Raw genomic sequence first — 19,357 nt, 5'->3', positions numbered from 1 at the left:
TCCCTCGCCCACGTGACCCGGGGCGGCCGCGCGCCGGCTCGGCCCCCCGCGCAAGCGGCGATGGCGGCGGCGGCGGGAGCTGCAGCGGCGGCGGCCGCCGAGGTGCGGAAGGGGAGGGGGAGAGGCGGGTGCATGCCCGCGCGCGCGCCCGGGGGAAGCGCGCGCCCGTGCAATGCTCCGGGGGTGCAACGGGGCCGGGGGGCCCGGGCGGGACTTCCAGCAATCCGGGGGGCCAGCACCGGGGGCGGATGAGGGGACCAGGGGGTGGGAGGTGGGGGGAGTGGGCACGGAGGCGCGCGTGCAGCCGCCGGCTGCCCCTGAGTGGGCGGCGGGCGCCGGGGCCCCAGGAGCACGCGTGAGGGGCACGAGGGGCCGTCCACCGGGCTGGGGGGCAGCGGGTGCTGGAGGGGTTGGTGCCCGGGGTCCCCGCGGCCTGGGGGACAAAGGGGGAGCGGCGCGTGCAGCCGGGAGGAGGGGGCGGGGCCGGGGCACGGAGGCCCCGCCCCCTCCCCCTCCTCTTCTCTCGGCCCCAGAGATGCGGGGTCTACCGAGAGGGAGGGGGTTGATGCGGGCCCGGGGGAGGGGTCGTGCGGCCCCTCCGGGCAGCCGAGGCCGCGGAAGAGGGGGGCCCCATAGAGGAAGAGGTAGGCCCCGGAGCCTACTCTCTCTTCCCAGGGCCCAGGCATCCTGGACCCCCCAACTCTCTACTGGGCTGACCAGCCCTCCTGTCCCTTGTCTCCCCTCCCAGGGGGAGGCCCCCGCTGAGATGGGGGCGCTGCTGCTGGAGAAGGAAACCAGAGGAGCCACCGAGAGAGGTGAGTGCAGCTAAAACGGGCCCCAATTGGACCGTCACCTTCCCTAGACACAGGATCTCCGGAGCCCTTAGCTCTGAACTTTTTCTCTTCCTCTACAGTTCATGGCTCTTTGGGGGACACCCCTCGTAGTGAAGAGACCCTGCCCAAGGCCACCCCCGACTCCCTGGAGCCTGCTGGCCCCTCATCTCCAGCCTCTGTCACTGTCACTGTTGGCGATGAGGGGGCTGACACCCCTGTAGGGGCTACACCACTCATTGGGGATGAATCCGAGAATCTTGAGGGAGATGGGGACCTCCATGGGGGCCGGATCCTGCTGGGTGAGAGGCTGGGTAGCCTGGGGGGTGGGTGGGAAATTTCTGACTCTGCTTTCCTTCTTATCTTGCCTTCTACTTGCCTGTTTTTTAGGCCATGCCACAAAGTCATTCCCCTCTTCCCCCAGCAAGGGGGGTTCGTGTCCTAGCCGGGCCAAGATGTCAATGACAGGGGCGGGAAAATCACCTCCATCTGTCCAGAGTTTGGCTATGAGGCTGCTGAGTATGCCGGGAGCCCAGGGAGCTGCAGCAGCAGGGCCTGAACCCCCTCCAGCCACCACTAGCCCAGAGGGACAGCCCAAAGTCCACCGAGCCCGCAAAACCATGTCCAAACCAGGAAATGGACAGGTGAGTGGGATGGGAGAGATAGGATAATCAACCATAAACCTTTGGTGAGAGCTCTTTTACAGTTTCATTTAAGGCTTCTACTCCATTTACTCATTCACATGTTTAAACGAGGGGCTACTGTGTATCAAATATTAGGCTGTGCTTCATCTGTGAACCAACAGACAGGTTCTTCTCTTTCTGCAGTTTACATTCTTGGGTGGTGAGAGTTTGATGTTAAAGAGTCAATTATATAGTTAATGTCTTAATTACTCTTATGATAATGACAAGGTAAGGGAATTTCAAACCACTCTTCCTTTCTACCTCAAAGCAAGCCCTTGGGGAACTCAACTGTCACTGCTCTATTTGTAAAGTTTTTCATGGGAATCCCAGTGGGAAAGGAGATGAGGGCCACAGAAATAATAGAGGAGGGAAGTGGCAAGGGCCCCAGAGGCCCAGAAGCTTTATGACCAAGTTCTAGGGTTACTGGGTCATACCAATTGTTGACCTAAAGAAAAAAACTGAGGCAAACTTAACATTAAGTAGAATATATTTGGGCAGGTTTTGAGGACAGCCTTCAGGAGCAAAGATTCAAGTTGCCCTGAAAATACACTCTGATTAGCAGCGGTTACAAATAGGGTTGTTTGTTTGTTTGTTTGTTGTGTTTTGGTTTTGAAGACAGTTTCACTATGTTGCCTGGGCTGGTCTCAAACTGCTGGGCTTCCGCAGTCTTCCTGCTTTGGCCTCGCAAAGTGCTGGGATTACAGGTGCAAGCCACCACAACCAGCCCACAAGTAGGTTTTTAAAGGAAAAGAAGATTGGATGACATGAAGATATTGAAAAAAAACAGGCTGACTCTGGGCACACTGCCTAGGAGTTAGCCCTGCTCTGGAAGGAGCCACAAAAAGAAAAAAAAAAAAAAAGATAAAAATTTTTTAAAATATTGAAAAAATAAAACATAAAGGAAAAGAAGAGGCAGTTCCTAAATTGTTTACCAGAAGTTTACATTAGAATAACAAGCTATTGATCTGCTATACATTGTTCTTTGTCTCACAGATACTATGCACATGAAGATAATGGGTAAAGCAACACCCTAGTCAGATACAAAATGCCTTTAAGAAGTTGCCTCCAGGCATGGGCCCTAATTAGGTTCCATACTCACTTCTCTCTGAGCCTGATAAATTTTGCCTGCTTCGCATAGCACAGATTGCTATGAGCTACTTTTCCTTTCTCACTATGATAAACGTTAATTTTTATAGTTGCAGTTCATTTTGTAAAAAATAGGGAAGAAAAGAAAAATTGAATTTATAAATTAGGTACAGTGAGAGATTAACAACAATAACATAATAGCATGATTATAACAATAGGCTGGGCGTGACTTGCCTATAATCTCAACACTTTCAGAGGCCAAGGCCAGCAATCACTTGAGGTCAGGAGTTCGAGACCAGCCTGGTCAACATGGCCAAACCCTGTCTCTAACTAAAATAATAATGATAATAATAAATTGGCCAGGCATGGTGGCGTGTGCCTGTAATCCCAGCTACTCGAGAGGCTGAAGCAGGAGAATCACTTGCAGTGAGCCGAGATTGTGCCACTGCAGTTCAACCTGGGCAACAGAGCGAGACTCAAAATAAAATAGCATAATTCTAACAATATGCCACCATCACTGCTGATAAACTGGATAAGAGGGGACTAGTGTCACATAAAATTTACCATCTAAAAAACATTTTTAGGCCGTGCGCAGTGGCTCACGCCTGTAATCCCAGCACTTTGGAGGCCGAGGTGGGAGGATTACCTGAAGTCAGGAGTTCGAGATCAGCCTGGCCAACATAGTGAAGCCCTGTCTCTACTAAAAATACAAAAATTAGGCCAGGCCGGGTGGCTCATGCCTGTAATTCCAGCACTTTGGGAGGCCGAGGCAGGTGTATCACCTGAGGGCAGGAGTTTGAGACCAGCCTGACAAACATGGTGAAACCCCATCTCTATTAAAAATACAAAATTATGGCCGGGTGGGGTGGCTCACGCCTGTAATCCCAGCACTTTGGGAGGCCGAGACGGGTGGATCACGAGGTCAGAAGATCGAGACCATCCTGGCTAACATGGTGAAACCCCATCTCTACTAAAAAATACAAAAAAAAACTAGCCAAGCGAGGTGGCAGGCGCCTGTAGTCCCAGCTACTCGGGAGGCTGAGGCAGGAGAATGGCGTGAACCCGGGAGGCGGAGCTTGCAGTCAGCTGAGATCCGGCCACTGCACTCCAGCCTGGGCGACAGAGCGAGACTCCATCTCAAAAAAAAAAACAAAAAACAAAAAACAAAATGAACCGAGCATGGTGGTACATGACTATAACCCCCCGCTACTTGGGAGGCTGAGGCAGGAGAATGGGTTGAACCCAGGAGGCGGAGGTTGTAGTTAGCCGAGATCCTGCCATTGCACTCCAGCCTGGACAACAAGAGCAAAACTCCGTCTAAAAAAAAAATACAAGGCCGGGCGCGGTGGCTCACGCCTGTAATCCCAGCACTTTGGGAGGCCGAGGCGGGCGGATCACAAGGTCAGGAGATCGAGACCACGGTGAAACCCCGTCTCTACTAAAAATACAAAAAATTAGCCGGGCGTGGTGGCGGGCGCCTGTAGTCCCAGCTACTCAGGAGGCTGAGGCAGGAGAATGGCGTAAACCCAGGAGGCGGAGCTTGCAGTGAGCCGAGATCGCGCCACTGCACTCCAGCCTGGGCGACAGAGCGAGACTCCATCTCAAAAAAACAACAACAACAAAAAAATACAAAAATTAGCAGGGCATGGTGGCGTGTTCCTGTAGTTCCAGCTACTTGGGAGGCAGAGGTGAGAGAAATGCTTAAACCTGGGAGGTGGAGGCTGCAGTGAGCTGAGATCGCGCCACTGCACTCCAGCATAGGCGACAGAGTAAGACTCCATCTAAAAATTAAAAAATAAAATACAAAACATTTTAAGTGTATAATTTAATGGTATTAAATACTTCCATCATGTGCAGTCATCAGTCACCATAACTCATCTTGTAAAACTGAAACTTTGTATCCATTAAAAAGTAGTTCTCCATTCCCTCCACCCCCTAGCCCTTGGCAAGGACCATTGTCCTTTCTTTCTCTATAAATTTGACTAAGTACCTCATCTAAGTATAATCATACAGTATTTATCCTTTTGTGACTGGCTTATTTCACTTAGCATAATGTTCTTAAGGTTCATCTATGTTGTAGCATGTCAGAATTTCTTTCCTTTCACCTGGGCAGCGTACCAAGACCCCATCTCTAAAAGCAGTTTAAAAGAATTTTTCAGAGGCCAGGCCCAGTGACTCACACCTGTAATCCTGTACTTTCTGGGGAGGATCGCTTGACACCAGGAGTTCAAGACCAGCCTGGGCAAAATGGCAAGACCTCTTTTCTACCAAAAAAAAATTAAGAAAACATTAGTTGGGCATTGTGACATGTGCCTATAATCCCAGCTTCCCAGGAAGCAGAGGCAGGAGGATGGCTCGAGCCCAGTTCGAGGCCGAAGTGAGCCATGGTCATGCCACTGCACTCCAGCCTGGGTAACATAATGAGACCTTATCTCTTAAAAAAAGTATATCTTTCCTTTTAATGGCTGAATGTCATTCCATTGTGTATAAATGCCACATTTTGCTTATCCATTCATCTGTCAGTGGCACTTGCGTTGCTTCGCACTCAGCTGTTGTGAATGGTCCTGTTGTGTACATGGCCACATATAAAAGGACTTTTAACTTTGTTCAGCTTTGTTTTCTCATCTGTAAAATGGAAAAGGGCCTGCTCTGCATAGTTGCAGAGATAAGTGAGTGTTAGTGTGCTTGACACTCTTCCTCTGAGGAAATAGCACCCATGGTTGCCACTTTGTGGCTACTGGAGCCTCACATGGCATTTGGAGGTGTGGCTCACTATCCCACCCCCGCCTGGGGCTCCAGGCTAACCCAGGCAAAACTGTAGGTGCTCTCTGACCCTCAGTGTGCTCCCTCTCGGCCCGCAGCCCCCGGTCCCTGAGAAGCGGCCCCCTGAAGTACAGCATTTCCGCATGAGTGACGATGTCCACTCACTGGGAAAGGTGACCTCAGGTCAGTCCTATACCCCACCCCCGGTGGCTTGATGTGGCCTGTTCTGAAGGTTTCAGTGATAGACCCCACACCATTCTCTCTCTCCTTCCAGATGTGGCCAAAAGGAGGAAGCTGAACTCAGGAGGTGGCCTGGTGAGCAGCAGAGGCAGAGCCTCTACCCCGGGGGGCTGCTCTGAGGGAGGCTCAGAAGTGGGTCTGCATCTCATCCTCAATAGAAATGGGCAGGGTGTCAGTGGCCTCAATTTTTCTGATCTTTTTCTAGTCGGAGGAGTTAGGTTCTGCCCGGCGTTCAGAAGTGACCCTGGCGAAAGGGGACTCCGGGTCCCTGGAGGAGTGGGAGACGGTGGTGGGTGATGACTTCAGTCTCTACTATGATTCCTACTCTGTGGATGAGCGCGTGGACTCCGACAGCAAGGTGAGGCAGAGCTGGTCCGCCCTCCCCGCCAGTGCTCCCCCAGGGCTGGGGTTTACTGTCCAGTCTTCCTTGTTCCCTGTTTTTCTCCTTTCTGTCCTTTTTACCTCTGAACATCCACTAAGTCATTGCCCCATGCTGTCTGTAACTCCTTTTTTTGGGAGGGGGAGACAGAGTCTTGCTCTGTCTCCCAGGCTGGAGTGCAATATCACAATCTGGGCTCACTGCAACCTCTGCCTCCAGGGTTAAAGCAATTCTCCTGCCTCAGCCTCCCAAGTCACTGGGATTACAGGCGCTCACCACCACGCCCGGATAATTTTTGTATTTTTAGTAGAGACGGGGTTTCCCCTTGTGGGCCAGGCTGGTCTCTAACTCCTGACTTTAGTTGATCCACCCATCTCGGCCTCCCAAAAGGTTGGGATTACAGGCGTGAGCCACCGCACCCAACTGCAACTCATTTTCAATGTACGCTCTGCCCATTTCATCCACAAAGGTGGCCACCACCCTGCACATTGGATTTACGATTTTTTTTTATCAGCTAATGAAATGATCATTAAACAAACATGTACTGTTTAAAAAAAGAAAACAAAAAAGGAAATGACCAGAGAGCACTTTTTTTAAACATACATTATACTGTTTATATGAAATTCAAAAGCATTCCATTGTCATTTATTTGCTTATTCGTTGCTCTTTGTCTGGTTTTATCTTATGTTTGCCTACACAGTAGAATGTTTAGTCTGTCTAGTTTTGCCTTTTATTTAACGTTTTATCATGAAAACTTGCAAGCATTATCAAAAGAGTAGAATAGGAAATCCCCGTGTACCCATCACACAGGTCCAGCCATTATCAGTACACAGCCCATCTTGACCCATCTGTACTTCTCCCAACACACACACGTACTAGGTTATTTTAAAGCAAGTCCCAGACCTCGTATCATTTTACCTAAATGTATTTCCATATGTATATATAAATATAAGGCCTCTTTTTGTCGTTCAACATCACTACACTACTGTTTTCACACCTAAAAAAAATTACTGATTTCTTTTTTTTTTTTTTTTTTTTTTTTTTTTTTTTTTTTGAGACGGAGTCTTGCTCTGTTGCCCAGGCTGGAGTGCAGTGGCCGGATCTCAGCTCACTGCAAGCTCCGCCTCCCGGGTTCAAGCCATTCTCCTGCCTCAGCCTCCCGAGTAGCTGGGACTACAGGCGCCCGCCACCTCGCCCGGCTAGTTTTTTGTATTTTTTAGTAGAGACCGGGTTTCACCGTTTTAGCCAGGATGGTCTCCATCTCCTGACCTCGTGATCCGCCCGTCTCGGCCTCCCAAAGCGCTGGGATTACAGGCTTGAGCCACCGCGCCCGGCCTACTGATTTCTTAATACCATCAAATATCCTGTCAGTCTTCACATTTCCTCAGCTCTCATAAATGGGTTTTTGTCAAGATCCAAATGAGGCCCGCACCTTGATTTGATTAGCATTTGTCTTAGGTCGGCCGGGCGTGGTGACTCACACCTGTAATCCCAGCACTTTGGGAGGCCGAGGCGGGCGGATCACATGAGGTCAGGAGTTCGAGACCAGCCTGACCAACATGGAGAAACCCCGTCTCTACTGAAAAAAATACAAAATTAGCTGGGCGTGGTGGTGCATGCCTGTAATCCCAGCTACTCAGGAGGCTGAGGCAGGAGAATCACTTGAACCTGGAAGGCGGAGGTTGCAGTGAGCCAAGATCGTGCCATTGCACTCCAGCCTGGGCAACAAGAGCAAAATACCATCTCAAAAAAAAAAAAAAATTGTCTTAGGTCTCTCTTGGTATTTAGGTTTCCCCATCTTCTTTTTGTTTGTTTGTTTGTTTGTTTTTGTGTTTTGAGATGGAGTCTCACACTGTGGCCCAGGCTGGAGTGCAGTGGCACGATCTTGGCTCACTGCAAGCTCCGCCTCCTGAGTTCAAGCAATTCTCCTGTCTCAGTCTCCCAAGTAGCTGGAATTACAGGCACCCGCCACCACACCCAGCTCATTTTTCGTATTTTTAGTAGAGACAGGATTTCACTATGTTGGCCAGGCTGGTCTCAAACTCCTGATCTTGTGATCTGCCCACCTCAGCCTCCCAAAGCACTGGAATTACAAGCATGAGCCACCACACCTGCCTGGTTTCCCCATCTTCTAAAAAAAAAATTTCTGGCCAGGCGTGGTGGCTCACGCTTGTAATCCCAGCACTTTGGGAGGCAGGTGGGTCACCTGAGGTCAGGAGACCAGCCTGGCCAACATGGTGAAAACCCATCCCTAATAAAAATACAAAAATTAGCTGGGTGTGGTCGCAGGCACCTGTAATCCCAGCTACTTGGGAGGCTGAGGCAGGAGAATTGCTTGAACCCAGAGGTGGAGGTTGCAGTGAGCTGAGATCACACTATTGCACTGCAGCCTGGGCAACAAGAGCGAAACTCAATAAATAAATAAGAAAGACATTTTTTTCTTGCCATTTATTTGTCAAAGAAACCAGGTCAGTTGTATAGAATTTTTCACATTCTGTATGACGTTGGCTGTTTGGGTAGAGATTGACACATCCTCTCTGCCCATATTTCTTGTAAACTGGTAGATCTAGAGGCGTAATCGACTTCAGGTGCCAAGAAGACTTGACAGTGGGTGCAAGTGCTTCTGGCCACATCACATCAGGATGCATGGAACATCTCATCTGGTCATTTTTCTTAGTGATAAGATTGACCAGTGGGTTCAGGTGATGGCAGCCTGAACCTTTCATATAAAATTTCTCATGAGCTTCATGTCTAGTGTTTTTAGCAACCATTGGTGGTCTTGCCTGTTTATGAACATCATAAAAGGGGGATCAAACTATGTTTATCTTCTGGTACTTGTTTTTTGTTTTTTAATTTAATGTCACATTACCAAGATCTGTGTACATTGCTGTCTATAACTGTGGCACCTTTTTCACTACTGTGTAATAGTCCATGCACCCTCTCTTTATGTGGCCCTTTTTCTCCTCTCCTACCCACACTCATCTTCCCCAGCAGCCATCCGTGGGTAGTGGCGGGGGGCAATGGTGGTGGTGGTTTTTTTAATCTATCTCATTGTCTGAGTCCTGGGGATTGGATATGTCCTGTTCTGCCTCTCTCCCAGTCTGAAGTTGAAGCTCTAACTGAACAACTAAGTGAAGAGGAGGAGGAAGAAGAGGAGGAAGAAGAAGAGGAGGAAGAGGAGGAGGAAGAGGAAGAAGAAGAGGAAGATGAGGAGTCAGGGAATCAGTCAGATAGGGTAAGAGACGGAGGCTGATATCTCCAGAGGAGTGGGAGACTGTGGGGCTGGTGGTCTGGTCCTGAAGGTGTTGGGGGGCCCCCTTGGGGTGAGGGTTCGTAACTCCTCCTCCTCCCCCTTCCCAGAGTGGTTCCAGTGGCCGGCGCAAGGCCAAGAAGAAGTGGCGAAAAGACAGCCCATGGGTGAAGCCATCTCGGAAACGGCGCAAGCGGGAGCCTCCGCGGGCCAAGGAGCCACGAGGTAAGGAGGCTCTGCTGCTTTTGGGTGCCCTCCTCCAGCCCCCGCCCAGCCCCCAGAGTGTGTGCACGCACACACACGCTCTCGCATGTCCACCTGCATGTACCCACGCGTCCAGGCACCTGTGAGCTCGCACTCTCACTCTCTCTGTCTCTGTGTCAGGAGTGAATGGTGTGGGCTCCTCAGGCCCCAGTGAGTACATGGAGGTCCCTCTGGGGTCCCTGGAGCTGCCCAGCGAGGGGACCCTCTCCCCCAACCACGCTGGTAATTGCCAATTGCCGGGACAGGGAGCCACTAGGGGGCAACCTCAGGGCAGGAGGGAAAGGGAAGGAGGGGAACCACGCCAGAGCCGGGGTGTCCATGGCCAGGCTTTAGGGGTTCTGGGGCATGGGGGTGAGGTAGGGAGGGAGTGACAGGACCCGCCAGGGGTCCCAATGGGTGAAGTTCAGGGCCTCCCTCAGCTCCTCTTTTTCTCCGTCCAAGGGGTGTCCAATGACACATCTTCGCTGGAGACAGAGCGAGGGTTTGAGGAGTTGCCCCTGTGCAGCTGCCGCATGGAGGCACCCAAAATCGACCGTATCAGCGAGAGGGCGGGGCACAAGTGCATGGCCACCGAGAGTGTGGACGGAGAGGTGGGGCCATGGGCTGGTGGGAGAGGTGCCAGGGCGTCCAGTCCCGGGCCCCAGCCTCACCCTTTCTTCTCACCCATCCTCACCACGCACAGCTGTCAGGCTGCAATGCCGCCATCCTCAAGCGGGAGACCATGAGGCCATCCAGCCGCGTGGCCCTGATGGTGCTCTGTGAGACCCACCGCGCCCGCATGGTCAAACACCACTGCTGCCCGGGCTGCGGCTACTTCTGCACGGCGGTGAGTGACCAGTGGGGCAGACAGGTAGAATGCCCCATGGCAGACGGGGCCCCGGCAACCTGACCATGTCGTTTCCCTGCTCCCAGGGCACCTTCCTGGAATGCCACCCTGACTTCCGTGTGGCCCACCGCTTCCACAAGGCCTGTGTGTCTCAGCTGAATGGGATGGTCTTCTGTCCCCACTGTGGGGAGGATGCTTCTGAAGCTCAAGAAGTGACCATCCCCCGGGGTGATGGGGTGACCCCACCGGCTGGTGCTGCAGCTCCTGCACCCCCACCCCTGTCCCAGGATGCCCCCGGGAGAGCAGACACTTCTCAGCCCAGGTACTGGCCTCCCCCTTCTCTACTGTCTGTTCCCTGCCCCATCACTATTGTTCCTGGACATGAGCTCCTTCTTCCACAGCGCCCGGATGCGAGGGCATGGGGAGCCCCGGCGCCCACCCTGCGATCCCCTGGCTGACACCATCGACAGCTCAGGGCCCTCCCTGACCCTGCCCAATGGGGGCTGCCTTTCAGCCGTGGGGCTGCCACTGGGGCCAGGCCGGGAGGCCTTGGAAAAGGCCCTGGTCATCCAGGAGTCAGAGAGGTGAGTGGGGAGTTGTTCAGGCACAGTAACTGGGGCTGAGGCCAGAGGAGCAGTGTCAAGACTGATGCTGGAATCTGAGGAGCTCCCCTTCTCTCCCCACTCCCGTGCTCCCTTGGCAGGCGGAAGAAGCTCCGTTTCCACCCTCGGCAGTTGTACCTGTCCGTGAAGCAGGGCGAGCTGCAGAAGGTGATCCTGATGCTGTGTGAGTGCCACCTATTCCTTCAGCAGACCTTGACCAAGTTCCATGTATATACCAGGCACTGGGCACAGGGCCAGGAGTAGTCATGAAGGATATAGTCCTTGCCCTGAAGGACTTAGTGTGGTGGGGAAAAGACACACATAACCCGTGACGATGGGAACGGTGGTGACTCATAGGTGCTGGGTCCTGTTCTGAGTGCTTATACTTGTTAGCCTTGGCTTGCACAGGGAGGTTAGGGACGTTGCACAGTGCACAGCGGTACTGAGAAGCAAGGCAGGGTTTGAATTCAGGCAGAGCTGATGCCTTTGACTCCTTATTCTGATAAATGCCGTGGTGGAGGCAAGCCCAGAGAATGCCAGGAGGGGCCCTGACCCAACTTGGGGCTCTGAGAAGCCTTCCTGAAAGAAGTGCCACCTGCCCCCTAGCTTGCTTACCACTTGTCCCTCCCTCTCCCGGTGTGGCGGGCTCTCCCCGCAGTGGACAACCTGGACCCCAACTTCCAGAGCGACCAGCAGAGCAAGCGCACGCCCCTGCATGCAGCCGCCCAGAAGGGCTCCGTGGAGATCTGCCATGTGCTGCTGCAGGTCAGCACGGGCCCGGCCCCATGCCTCATTCACCAGGCCCTTAGGCCCCTCCCCTGCCCCATGCCTCCCTGGTGCCAGCCCTCCTGCCCCCTCACAGGCTGGAGCCAACATAAACGCAGTGGACAAACAGCAGCGGACGCCACTGATGGAGGCCGTGGTGAACAACCACCTGGAGGTGGCCCGTTACATGGTGCAGCGTGGTGGCTGTGTCTATAGCAAGGTGTGCATGCAGGCAGCAGGGCGTGGCCCCGGAGTCAGGGACCAGGTTTGGGGTGCCAGCCGGAGACTCATTTGCCCATGTCTCCCTCAGGAGGAGGACGGCTCCACCTGCCTCCACCACGCAGCCAAAATCGGGAACTTGGAGATGGTCAGTCTGCTGCTGAGCACAGGACAGGTGGACGTCAACGCCCAGGTCAGTGGCCCACCCAGCGCAGCTCCTCCGGCTCCCTGGTGCCTGGGTTCCTTGGCTCGGCCTCAGACTTTGGGCCCCCTTTCTACATCTGACCTCTGGCCCTTTCACTCTGCCTCAGGCCGCTTGTGTCTGTCCCCCTTGCTTTCTTCCTCATTTGTATTTCTCTTCATTCTTTTCTTTTTCTTGCTTCTTTCTCTTGATCAAGTTTCAGAATAATCAATTCCTGCCTTCATCTCTGAAAGTGTCCAGTGAGGCTTTTTTAACTCTCAGGTTGTCATACATTGGATGTGTTTTCGTCATTTATTGGGATTCTTCTCAGTCTTTGAATTATTCCATCATTATCTAGGAGAAGCCCCTTCAAGAGGCCTCTGTGGCCGTGACATGACCCAGTGGCCTTTGAGAGCGTCCTGACCTTTCAGCACATTTCCTGCCCCTGACTCAGCATCCACCATTTCTCTAAGAAACTCTGCTTCCTTTATGGGAAACTTTTTTTTTCTTTTTTTTTTTTTTTTTTTTTTTGAGACGGAGTCTCGCTCTGTCACCCAGGCTGGAGTGCAGTGGCCGGATCTCAGCTCACTGCAAGCTCCTCCTCTCGGGTTCACGCCATTCTCCTGCCTCAGCCTCCGGAGTAGCTGGGACTACAGGCACCCGCCACTTCGCCCAGCTAGTTTTTTGTATTTTTTAGTAGAGACGGGGTTTCACCGTATTAGCCAGGATGGTCTCGATCTCCTGACCTCATGATCCGCCCGTCTCGGCCTCCCAAAGTGCTGGGATTACAGGCTTGAGCCACCACGCCCGGCCTTTTTTTTTTTTGAGATGGAGTCTCGCTCTGTTGCCCAGGCTGGAGTGCAATTGCGTGATCTTGGCTCACTGCAACCTCCACCTCCTGGGTTCAAGTGATTCTCTTGCCTCAGCCTCCTGAGTAGCTGGGATTATAGGCACCAGCCACCGTGCCCAGCTAATTTTTGTATTTTTAGTAGAGATGGGTTTTCACCATATTGGCCAGGCTGATCTTGAACTCCTGACCTCATGATCCACCCACCTCGGCCTCCCAGCGTGCTGGGATTACAGGCGTGATCTGGCCACTGCGCCGGCCAGAAACATGTTTTAGAGAATAGTCTATGGACCTCGGAGTGTTTATTATTACTGGGTGGTCACTGCTTCTAGGACTTGTGAATGGGCAGACTGAGGAAATTTTTGTTTGTTTTTTGTTTTAAGAGACAGAGTCTTGCTGTGTCACCCAGGCTGAAGTACAGTAGCAATTCACAGACAGTCATAGTTCACTGCATTCTCGAAATCCTGGGCTCAAGCGACACTCCCATCTCAGTCACATGAGTAGCTGGGACTACAGGCACGCGCCTCCATGACCAGCTCCTGGCTGTATTTTTTGGAAAGAGAACAATTACTCACTTTACTTTCTCTCCGGCATCAGGCAGTAGGCACTACTAGTCCCATTTTTTAGATGAAGAAACTATGACCCAGAGACGTTAAGTGACTTACCCCGGGTCCCACAGCTCGTGAATGGTGGAGCTGGGATTCACACACACAGCCAATCTTGACCATTTGCAGCTTTGGTGAGCAGGCCCAGCCGCCCCCACCCTCACTCCCTTCCCACCCACAGGACAGTGGGGGGTGGACGCCCATCATCTGGGCTGCAGAGCACAAGCACATCGAGGTGATCCGCATGCTACTGACGCGGGGCGCCGACGTCACCCTCACTGACAACGTGAGTGAGAGTTTGGTTGAGGTAGGGCAGCCCCAGGCCCCTGAGCAAGGTGGAGGCTGGATTCAAGGGCCCAGCTGCCTGCACCTCATCTGTTCCCCTCCTATCTCCACAGGAGGAGAACATCTGCCTGCACTGGGCCTCCTTCACGGGCAGCGCCGCCATCGCCGAAGTCCTTCTGAATGCGCGCTGCGACCTCCATGCTGTCAACTACCATGGGGACACCCCCCTGCACATCGCAGCCCGGGAGAGCTACCATGACTGCGTGCTGTGAGCCCCTGCCCCGCCCTTGATGCCCCTGCCCCCACTTCTTGCAGCCTCAGACCCCACATTGGGCACCTTGTCCCCTCTTCAGGTTATTCCTGTCACGTGGGGCCAACCCTGAGCTGCGGAACAAGGAGGGGGACACAGCATGGGACCTGACTCCCGAGCGCTCTGACGTGTGGTTTGCGCTTCAGCTCAACCGCAAGCTCCGACTCGGGGTGGGAAATCGGGCCATCCGCACAGAGAAGATCATCTGCCGGTGAGCCCTGGGCCCCTCTCTGCACCCAAGGCCACCTCCCCACCCACCCTCCCCAGGCTCCGTTGCATCATCACAACATTCCCCAACCCCTCCCCATGTACCACTGAATCCCCAGAACCACCCACAGGCCCCCTCCCCACTGGGGTTGCCAGATACAGCAAGTAAAAATAGAAGATATCCCGTTAAACTGGAATTTCAGATGCACAGATGCATACTTTTTTAGTGCGAGAATGTCCTGTGTAATTTTTGGGACATAGTGTACTAAAAAGCTATTTCTTGTTTATCAAAAATTCCACGTTAACTGGCTGTCCTGCATCTTACCTGCCAACCTTACTCCCCTGCCCCCAGCCCCAGGAACCTCCCCAACTGTCTCCCTGTACCTGGAGTAGCTCCTCACCCCGTTCCAGCCTGCCATCACCTTCTCCCCGTCTTCTGCAGGGACGTGGCTCGGGGCTATGAGAACGTGCCCATTCCCTGTGTCAATGGTGTGGACGGGGAGTCCTGCCCCGAGGATTACAAGTATATCTCGGAGAACTGTGAGACGTCCACCATGAACATTGACCGCAACATCACCCACCTGCAGGTGAGTACGGGGCCGGGGCCTCCCCAAAAGGACACCGAGAGCTGCCAAGTACAGTTAGACAAGCTTCAAACCAACAAAGGCACCTGGCCTAGGAAGGGTTGGCTGAAAGGGAGCCCTGGTGTGGGGTCGCATCCACCCCAGGGGAGGGAACCTTTTCCTGGGTCACAGAAAGGTGTCATATGAACTCCCAGTAGCCGTGGGGACATCACCATGAGCAACATACTGATTCCCCATCACCCTCGGACCATCGCCACTCACTGTTGTAACACATGGACCCCAAAGAGAGGACAGTGGTTAGGGGGTCGGGGCACCGAGAGTAGAGGAACCCAGACCTATCGTGGGGTTGAGCTGACCCCTGCCTCCTCGCCCCAGCACTGCACGTGTGTGGACGACTGCTCCAGCTCCAACTGCCTGTGCGGCCAGCTCAGCATCCGGTGCTGGTATGACAAGGTGCGTGCCCCTTGCCTTGGCCACAGACACCCGGCCCCTCCTTCAGAGGAGCCAGCCTCCAACAGGCCAGCTCCCTGGGACCTTGTTCTTCACCTACCCTGTGGGGGAAGTGACTGAGAGGACGGGGCAAGGCCTGGGAATCCTGGGACATGGGTGGGATGGTGATGGGCGTGTGCCCAGATCTATGCAAATCAGGGATGATGCTCCTGCATTTCCTGCTCTTGGATCTCAGAGCCTGTGTGACCTCCCCAACCCCATCTTCTCTGTCTCTGGGTTGGGTTCAGCAGTGGATTTTTCTGTAGAGTCTTGGGGTTCCTGGGCGGGCAGCTGAGGTGGCCCCCAAGGTGAAACCACTGTGTTCCCCTCCGCACCCTAGGATGGGCGATTGCTCCAGGAATTTAACAAGATTGAGCCCCCGCTGATTTTCGAGTGTAACCAGGCGTGCTCCTGCTGGAGAAACTGCAAGAACCGGGTCGTACAGAGTGGTATCAAGTGAGGCCCTGCTCCACAGCCCACCCTCTCCCCACCTCACCCTTTCCTCCCTGCCCCTGGGGCTTTTCCAGGGCCTCCACCCAACAGCGCCCTCTCTCCTACTCCCAGGGTGCGACTACAGCTCTACCGAACAGCCAAAATGGGCTGGGGGGTCCGCGCCCTGCAGACCATCCCACAGGGGACCTTCATCTGCGAGTAAGTCACCAGGAGCACCTTGACACCTGGTGGGAAGGAGATACATGGCCACTGCTGACTGCTAGGCCTCCCTCTCATCCCCCTGCCCTGATGAGTCACATGTCTCCATCTGGCCACTCTCTAGCCAGCCTCCTCTGACCCCTGTTCCTGCAGTTGAGCAGCCAGCCTCCTCTGACCCCCATCCCCGCAGCTGAGAATGGCACCTGCCTCCACTCTGCCCAGACCACAGGTCTTCCCTCCCTCTACCTCCACCCTCTACCTTCCCCTCTACCCCCTCCTCGCCCTTCCTAGCTGGAGAAAGTGCCAGTTTGGGAGACAAACAGACTTGGGTTTGAGCCCCTTTCTGCTTCTGGATGTCCTTGGCCAAGTTACTTAACTTCTGTGAGCCTTATTTTTCTTGTCTGTAGAGTGGAGGTGGTAACAGCTACCTTTCTGTCCACCTCCTCAGGGGCCTGTCCCTCTCCATCAGTTCTCTGCCCAGCATCTGTAATCCCCCCCTTTCTCTTGGCTCCCATCTCATGACCCTCAGTCTTACCTTGGTCTCCTTTGGCCTTTATTTTTTATTTCATTTTATTTATTTTTTGAGATGGAGTTTCACTCTTGTTGCCCAAGCTGGAGTGCAGTGGCACAATCTTGACTCACTGCAGTCTCCACCTCCCCAGGTTCCAGCGATTCTTCTGCCTCAGCCTCCCAAGTAGCTGGGATTACAGGCACGTGCCACCACACCTGGCTAATTTTTTGTATTTTTAGTAGAAACGGGGTTTCACCATGTTAGTCAGGCTGGTCTCGAACTCCTGACCTCAGATGGTCCGCCTGCCTCAGCCTCCCAAAATGCTGGAATTACAGGCTTGAGCCACCGCGCCCAACTGTCCTCTGGCCTTTAAAAAAGATAGTCCTCTAAGCATACTTGCCTGTTCAAGAGACCATCCAGTTTCTCTCCATCATGTCATCTCTCAACTTCTCTAGCAAGCAGCCCTTTCCTGCTGGGCCTCAGTTTCCCCACCATCCACTCACTGTCTGTCCCTGGCAAAACCGGCCTTTGCCCTCCTGCTCTGCTGAAGCTGTCTCTTGACAGTGACTCCCCGCCCCACATCCTCTCCATGTGTCTTAATCTCCCAGTGTCTGCTCGCCCCTCCTTAGATAGCCGGCTCCTCTCCTCCCTCTGGTGTCCAGATATGGGTGCTCTTGCCCTGACTCATGCCTTGAGTTCCTTGCCGCTCCTGTACCTCTGGCTCTTCCTGCAGTCCTGGCCCCTCTTCTGTCCCATATCGCCCATTCCTGCCGGGTGGCTCCTAGTACACAAACCTCTCTGTATCCAAACCTGAACATCCCCACCCAGGCCAACTGCCCCTACACACTAATCCCCTTAACCACAGAGCCTGTGATCTCTCTGTGCTGACTGAAGGCTTCCTCTGTTGAGGCTGGAATGCTGCCCTTTCACTTGCCCACCACTGCTACTCCAGGCCTTCCCTTCCCCACACCTGCCAGCCCTGCCTATTCCAGATTCCACAGGCTTGTGAGGAGAGATGGGGCCTAAGCTGCCTCCTAATAGCCCACACTCACCTTCAGAACCATGGATTCCTGTCCCACAGGTATGTCGGGGAGCTGATCTCTGATGCTGAGGCTGATGTGAGAGAGGATGATTCTTACCTCTTCGACTTGGACAACAAGGTGAGCAGGAGACCCCCCTTATCCTGCTGCTCCCCAGGGCTGGCTTTCAGGAGCTCCTGGGAAGTCAGTAAATGGAAACCTGGGGATGAGGGACTGGGGAGTCAGTGGGTGGGGAGGGCGATCAGGGAAGCAGGGCGGAGGGAGATGTGAAGAGTGCCGTCCCCCCACCCCAGGATGGAGAGGTGTATTGCATTGATGCCCGTTACTATGGCAACATCAGCCGCTTCATCAACCACCTGTGTGACCCCAACATCATTCCCGTCCGGGTCTTCATGCTGCACCAAGACCTGCGATTTCCACGCATCGCCTTCTTCAGTTCCCGAGACATCCGGACTGGGGAGGAGCTAGGGTGAGACTCTAGGGGTCTCTAGGGGCTCTGCCAGAGGGTGGGAGATGCAGCAAACCTGGGACCTGAAGGCTGGCGTGTACCTGGTGTCCAGGCTTGGAGCAGTGCAGAGCTTCTCAGACTTCAGTGTACATAAGTATCTCTGGTGAGACTTGGTGAAACAGTCCTGCGCCTCCCAGCGAGATTCTGAATCAGGAGGCCTGGAATGGGACCCAGGATTCTGCATTTCTAACAAGTCCCCAGGCAGCACTGATGCTGCACGTCCATAGAACAGACAAGGGCTCAGATCCCATCTGGGGAAGATAGGTTGGATGCGGGGTCCCTCTTAGGGAGTAGGATCCACAGGGTCTTCCGGGTGGGCTCTTGGTGGCTGGGTCCAGCTCCCACAAGCTCCTGTTTTCCTCTGACAGGTTTGACTATGGCGACCGCTTCTGGGACATCAAAAGCAAATATTTCACCTGCCAGTGTGGCTCTGAGAAGTGCAAGCACTCAGCCGAAGCCATTGCCCTGGAGCAGAGCCGTCTGGCCCGCCTGGACCCACACCCTGAGCTGCTGCCCGAGCTCGGCTCCTTGCCCCCTGTCAACACATGAGAACGGACCACACCCTCCCTCCCCAGCATGGACGGCCACAGCTCAGCCGCCTCCTCTGCCACCAGCTGCTCGCAGCCCTTGCCTGGGGGTGCTGCCATCTTTTCTCCCTACCACCCCTTCACACATTCCTGACCAGAGATCCCAGCCAGGCCCTGGAGGTCTGACAGCCCCTCCCTCCCAGAGCTGGTTCCTCCCTGGGAGGGCAACTTCAGGGCTGGCCACCCCCCTGTTCCCATCCTCAGTTGAAGTTTGATGAATTGAAGTCGGGCCTCTATGCCAACTGGTTCCTTTTGTTCTCAATAAATGTTGGGTTTGGTAATAAACTATTTTTGTGTTGGGGTGGGGAGAAAGCACACTCTGCTGGAGGGAATGTGGGTCCAAGGGCCAGAAGAGGATGGGAAGCAGGCTGGATGGGTGTGGCTGCTGTGACGGCTGCCCAGTGTGGGGCGGGGAGGTGGGGGGTTGTGGGGGCCCGCTATGAAGATCCCATTTCCCAGGCGCAGTGGCGCACGCCTATAATCCCAGCACTTTGGGAGGCTGAGGCAGGAGAAACCTGAGGTCAGGAGTTCAAGACCAGCCTGGCCAACATGGTGAAACCCCATCTATACTCAAAATACAAAAAAACTTGCTGGGCGTGGTGACGGGCACCTGTAATCCCAGCTACTCGAGAGGCTGGGGCAGAA

General features: G+C 53.9%; 1 protein-coding gene across 7 annotated transcripts; it reads left to right on the top strand.

Moving 5' to 3' along the window:
- The first annotated feature begins 39 nt into the window (after positions 1-39).
- EHMT2 (euchromatic histone lysine methyltransferase 2) lies at positions 40-18,997 on the top strand. 7 transcript variants are annotated; one of them, XM_050788590.1, is made up of 28 exons: positions 40-102; positions 749-815; positions 914-1,132; positions 1,221-1,474; positions 5,461-5,545; positions 5,637-5,677; positions 5,808-5,960; positions 9,082-9,216; positions 9,342-9,456; positions 9,616-9,717; positions 9,937-10,085; positions 10,178-10,321; positions 10,408-10,643; positions 10,723-10,905; positions 11,025-11,107; positions 11,582-11,688; positions 11,786-11,908; positions 11,999-12,100; positions 13,722-13,826; positions 13,939-14,093; positions 14,179-14,346; positions 14,785-14,929; positions 15,302-15,379; positions 15,756-15,871; positions 15,980-16,066; positions 17,659-17,737; positions 17,911-18,086; positions 18,494-18,997. In XM_050788590.1, exons 1-28 carry the CDS (start codon positions 61-63, stop codon positions 18,672-18,674), a joined length of 3,630 nt encoding a protein of 1,209 aa, XP_050644547.1. In that variant the 5' UTR covers positions 40-60; the 3' UTR covers positions 18,675-18,997. The 7 variants fall into 7 exon arrangements, with proteins under 7 accessions (XP_050644547.1, XP_050644545.1, XP_050644549.1 ...); XM_050788588.1 differs by having other exon boundaries at positions 13,722-13,847; XM_050788592.1 differs by lacking the exon at positions 9,616-9,717.
- Positions 18,998-19,357: the final 360 nt, after the last annotated feature.

The sequence above is a fragment of the Macaca thibetana genome, chromosome 4 (assembly GCF_024542745.1).
Source record: "Macaca thibetana thibetana isolate TM-01 chromosome 4, ASM2454274v1, whole genome shotgun sequence".
NCBI classification, from domain to species: Eukaryota; Metazoa; Chordata; class Mammalia; order Primates; family Cercopithecidae; genus Macaca; species Macaca thibetana.
Note: the sequence above shows the minus strand (reverse complement) of the source record. Positions and strands in the feature narration are given on the sequence as shown.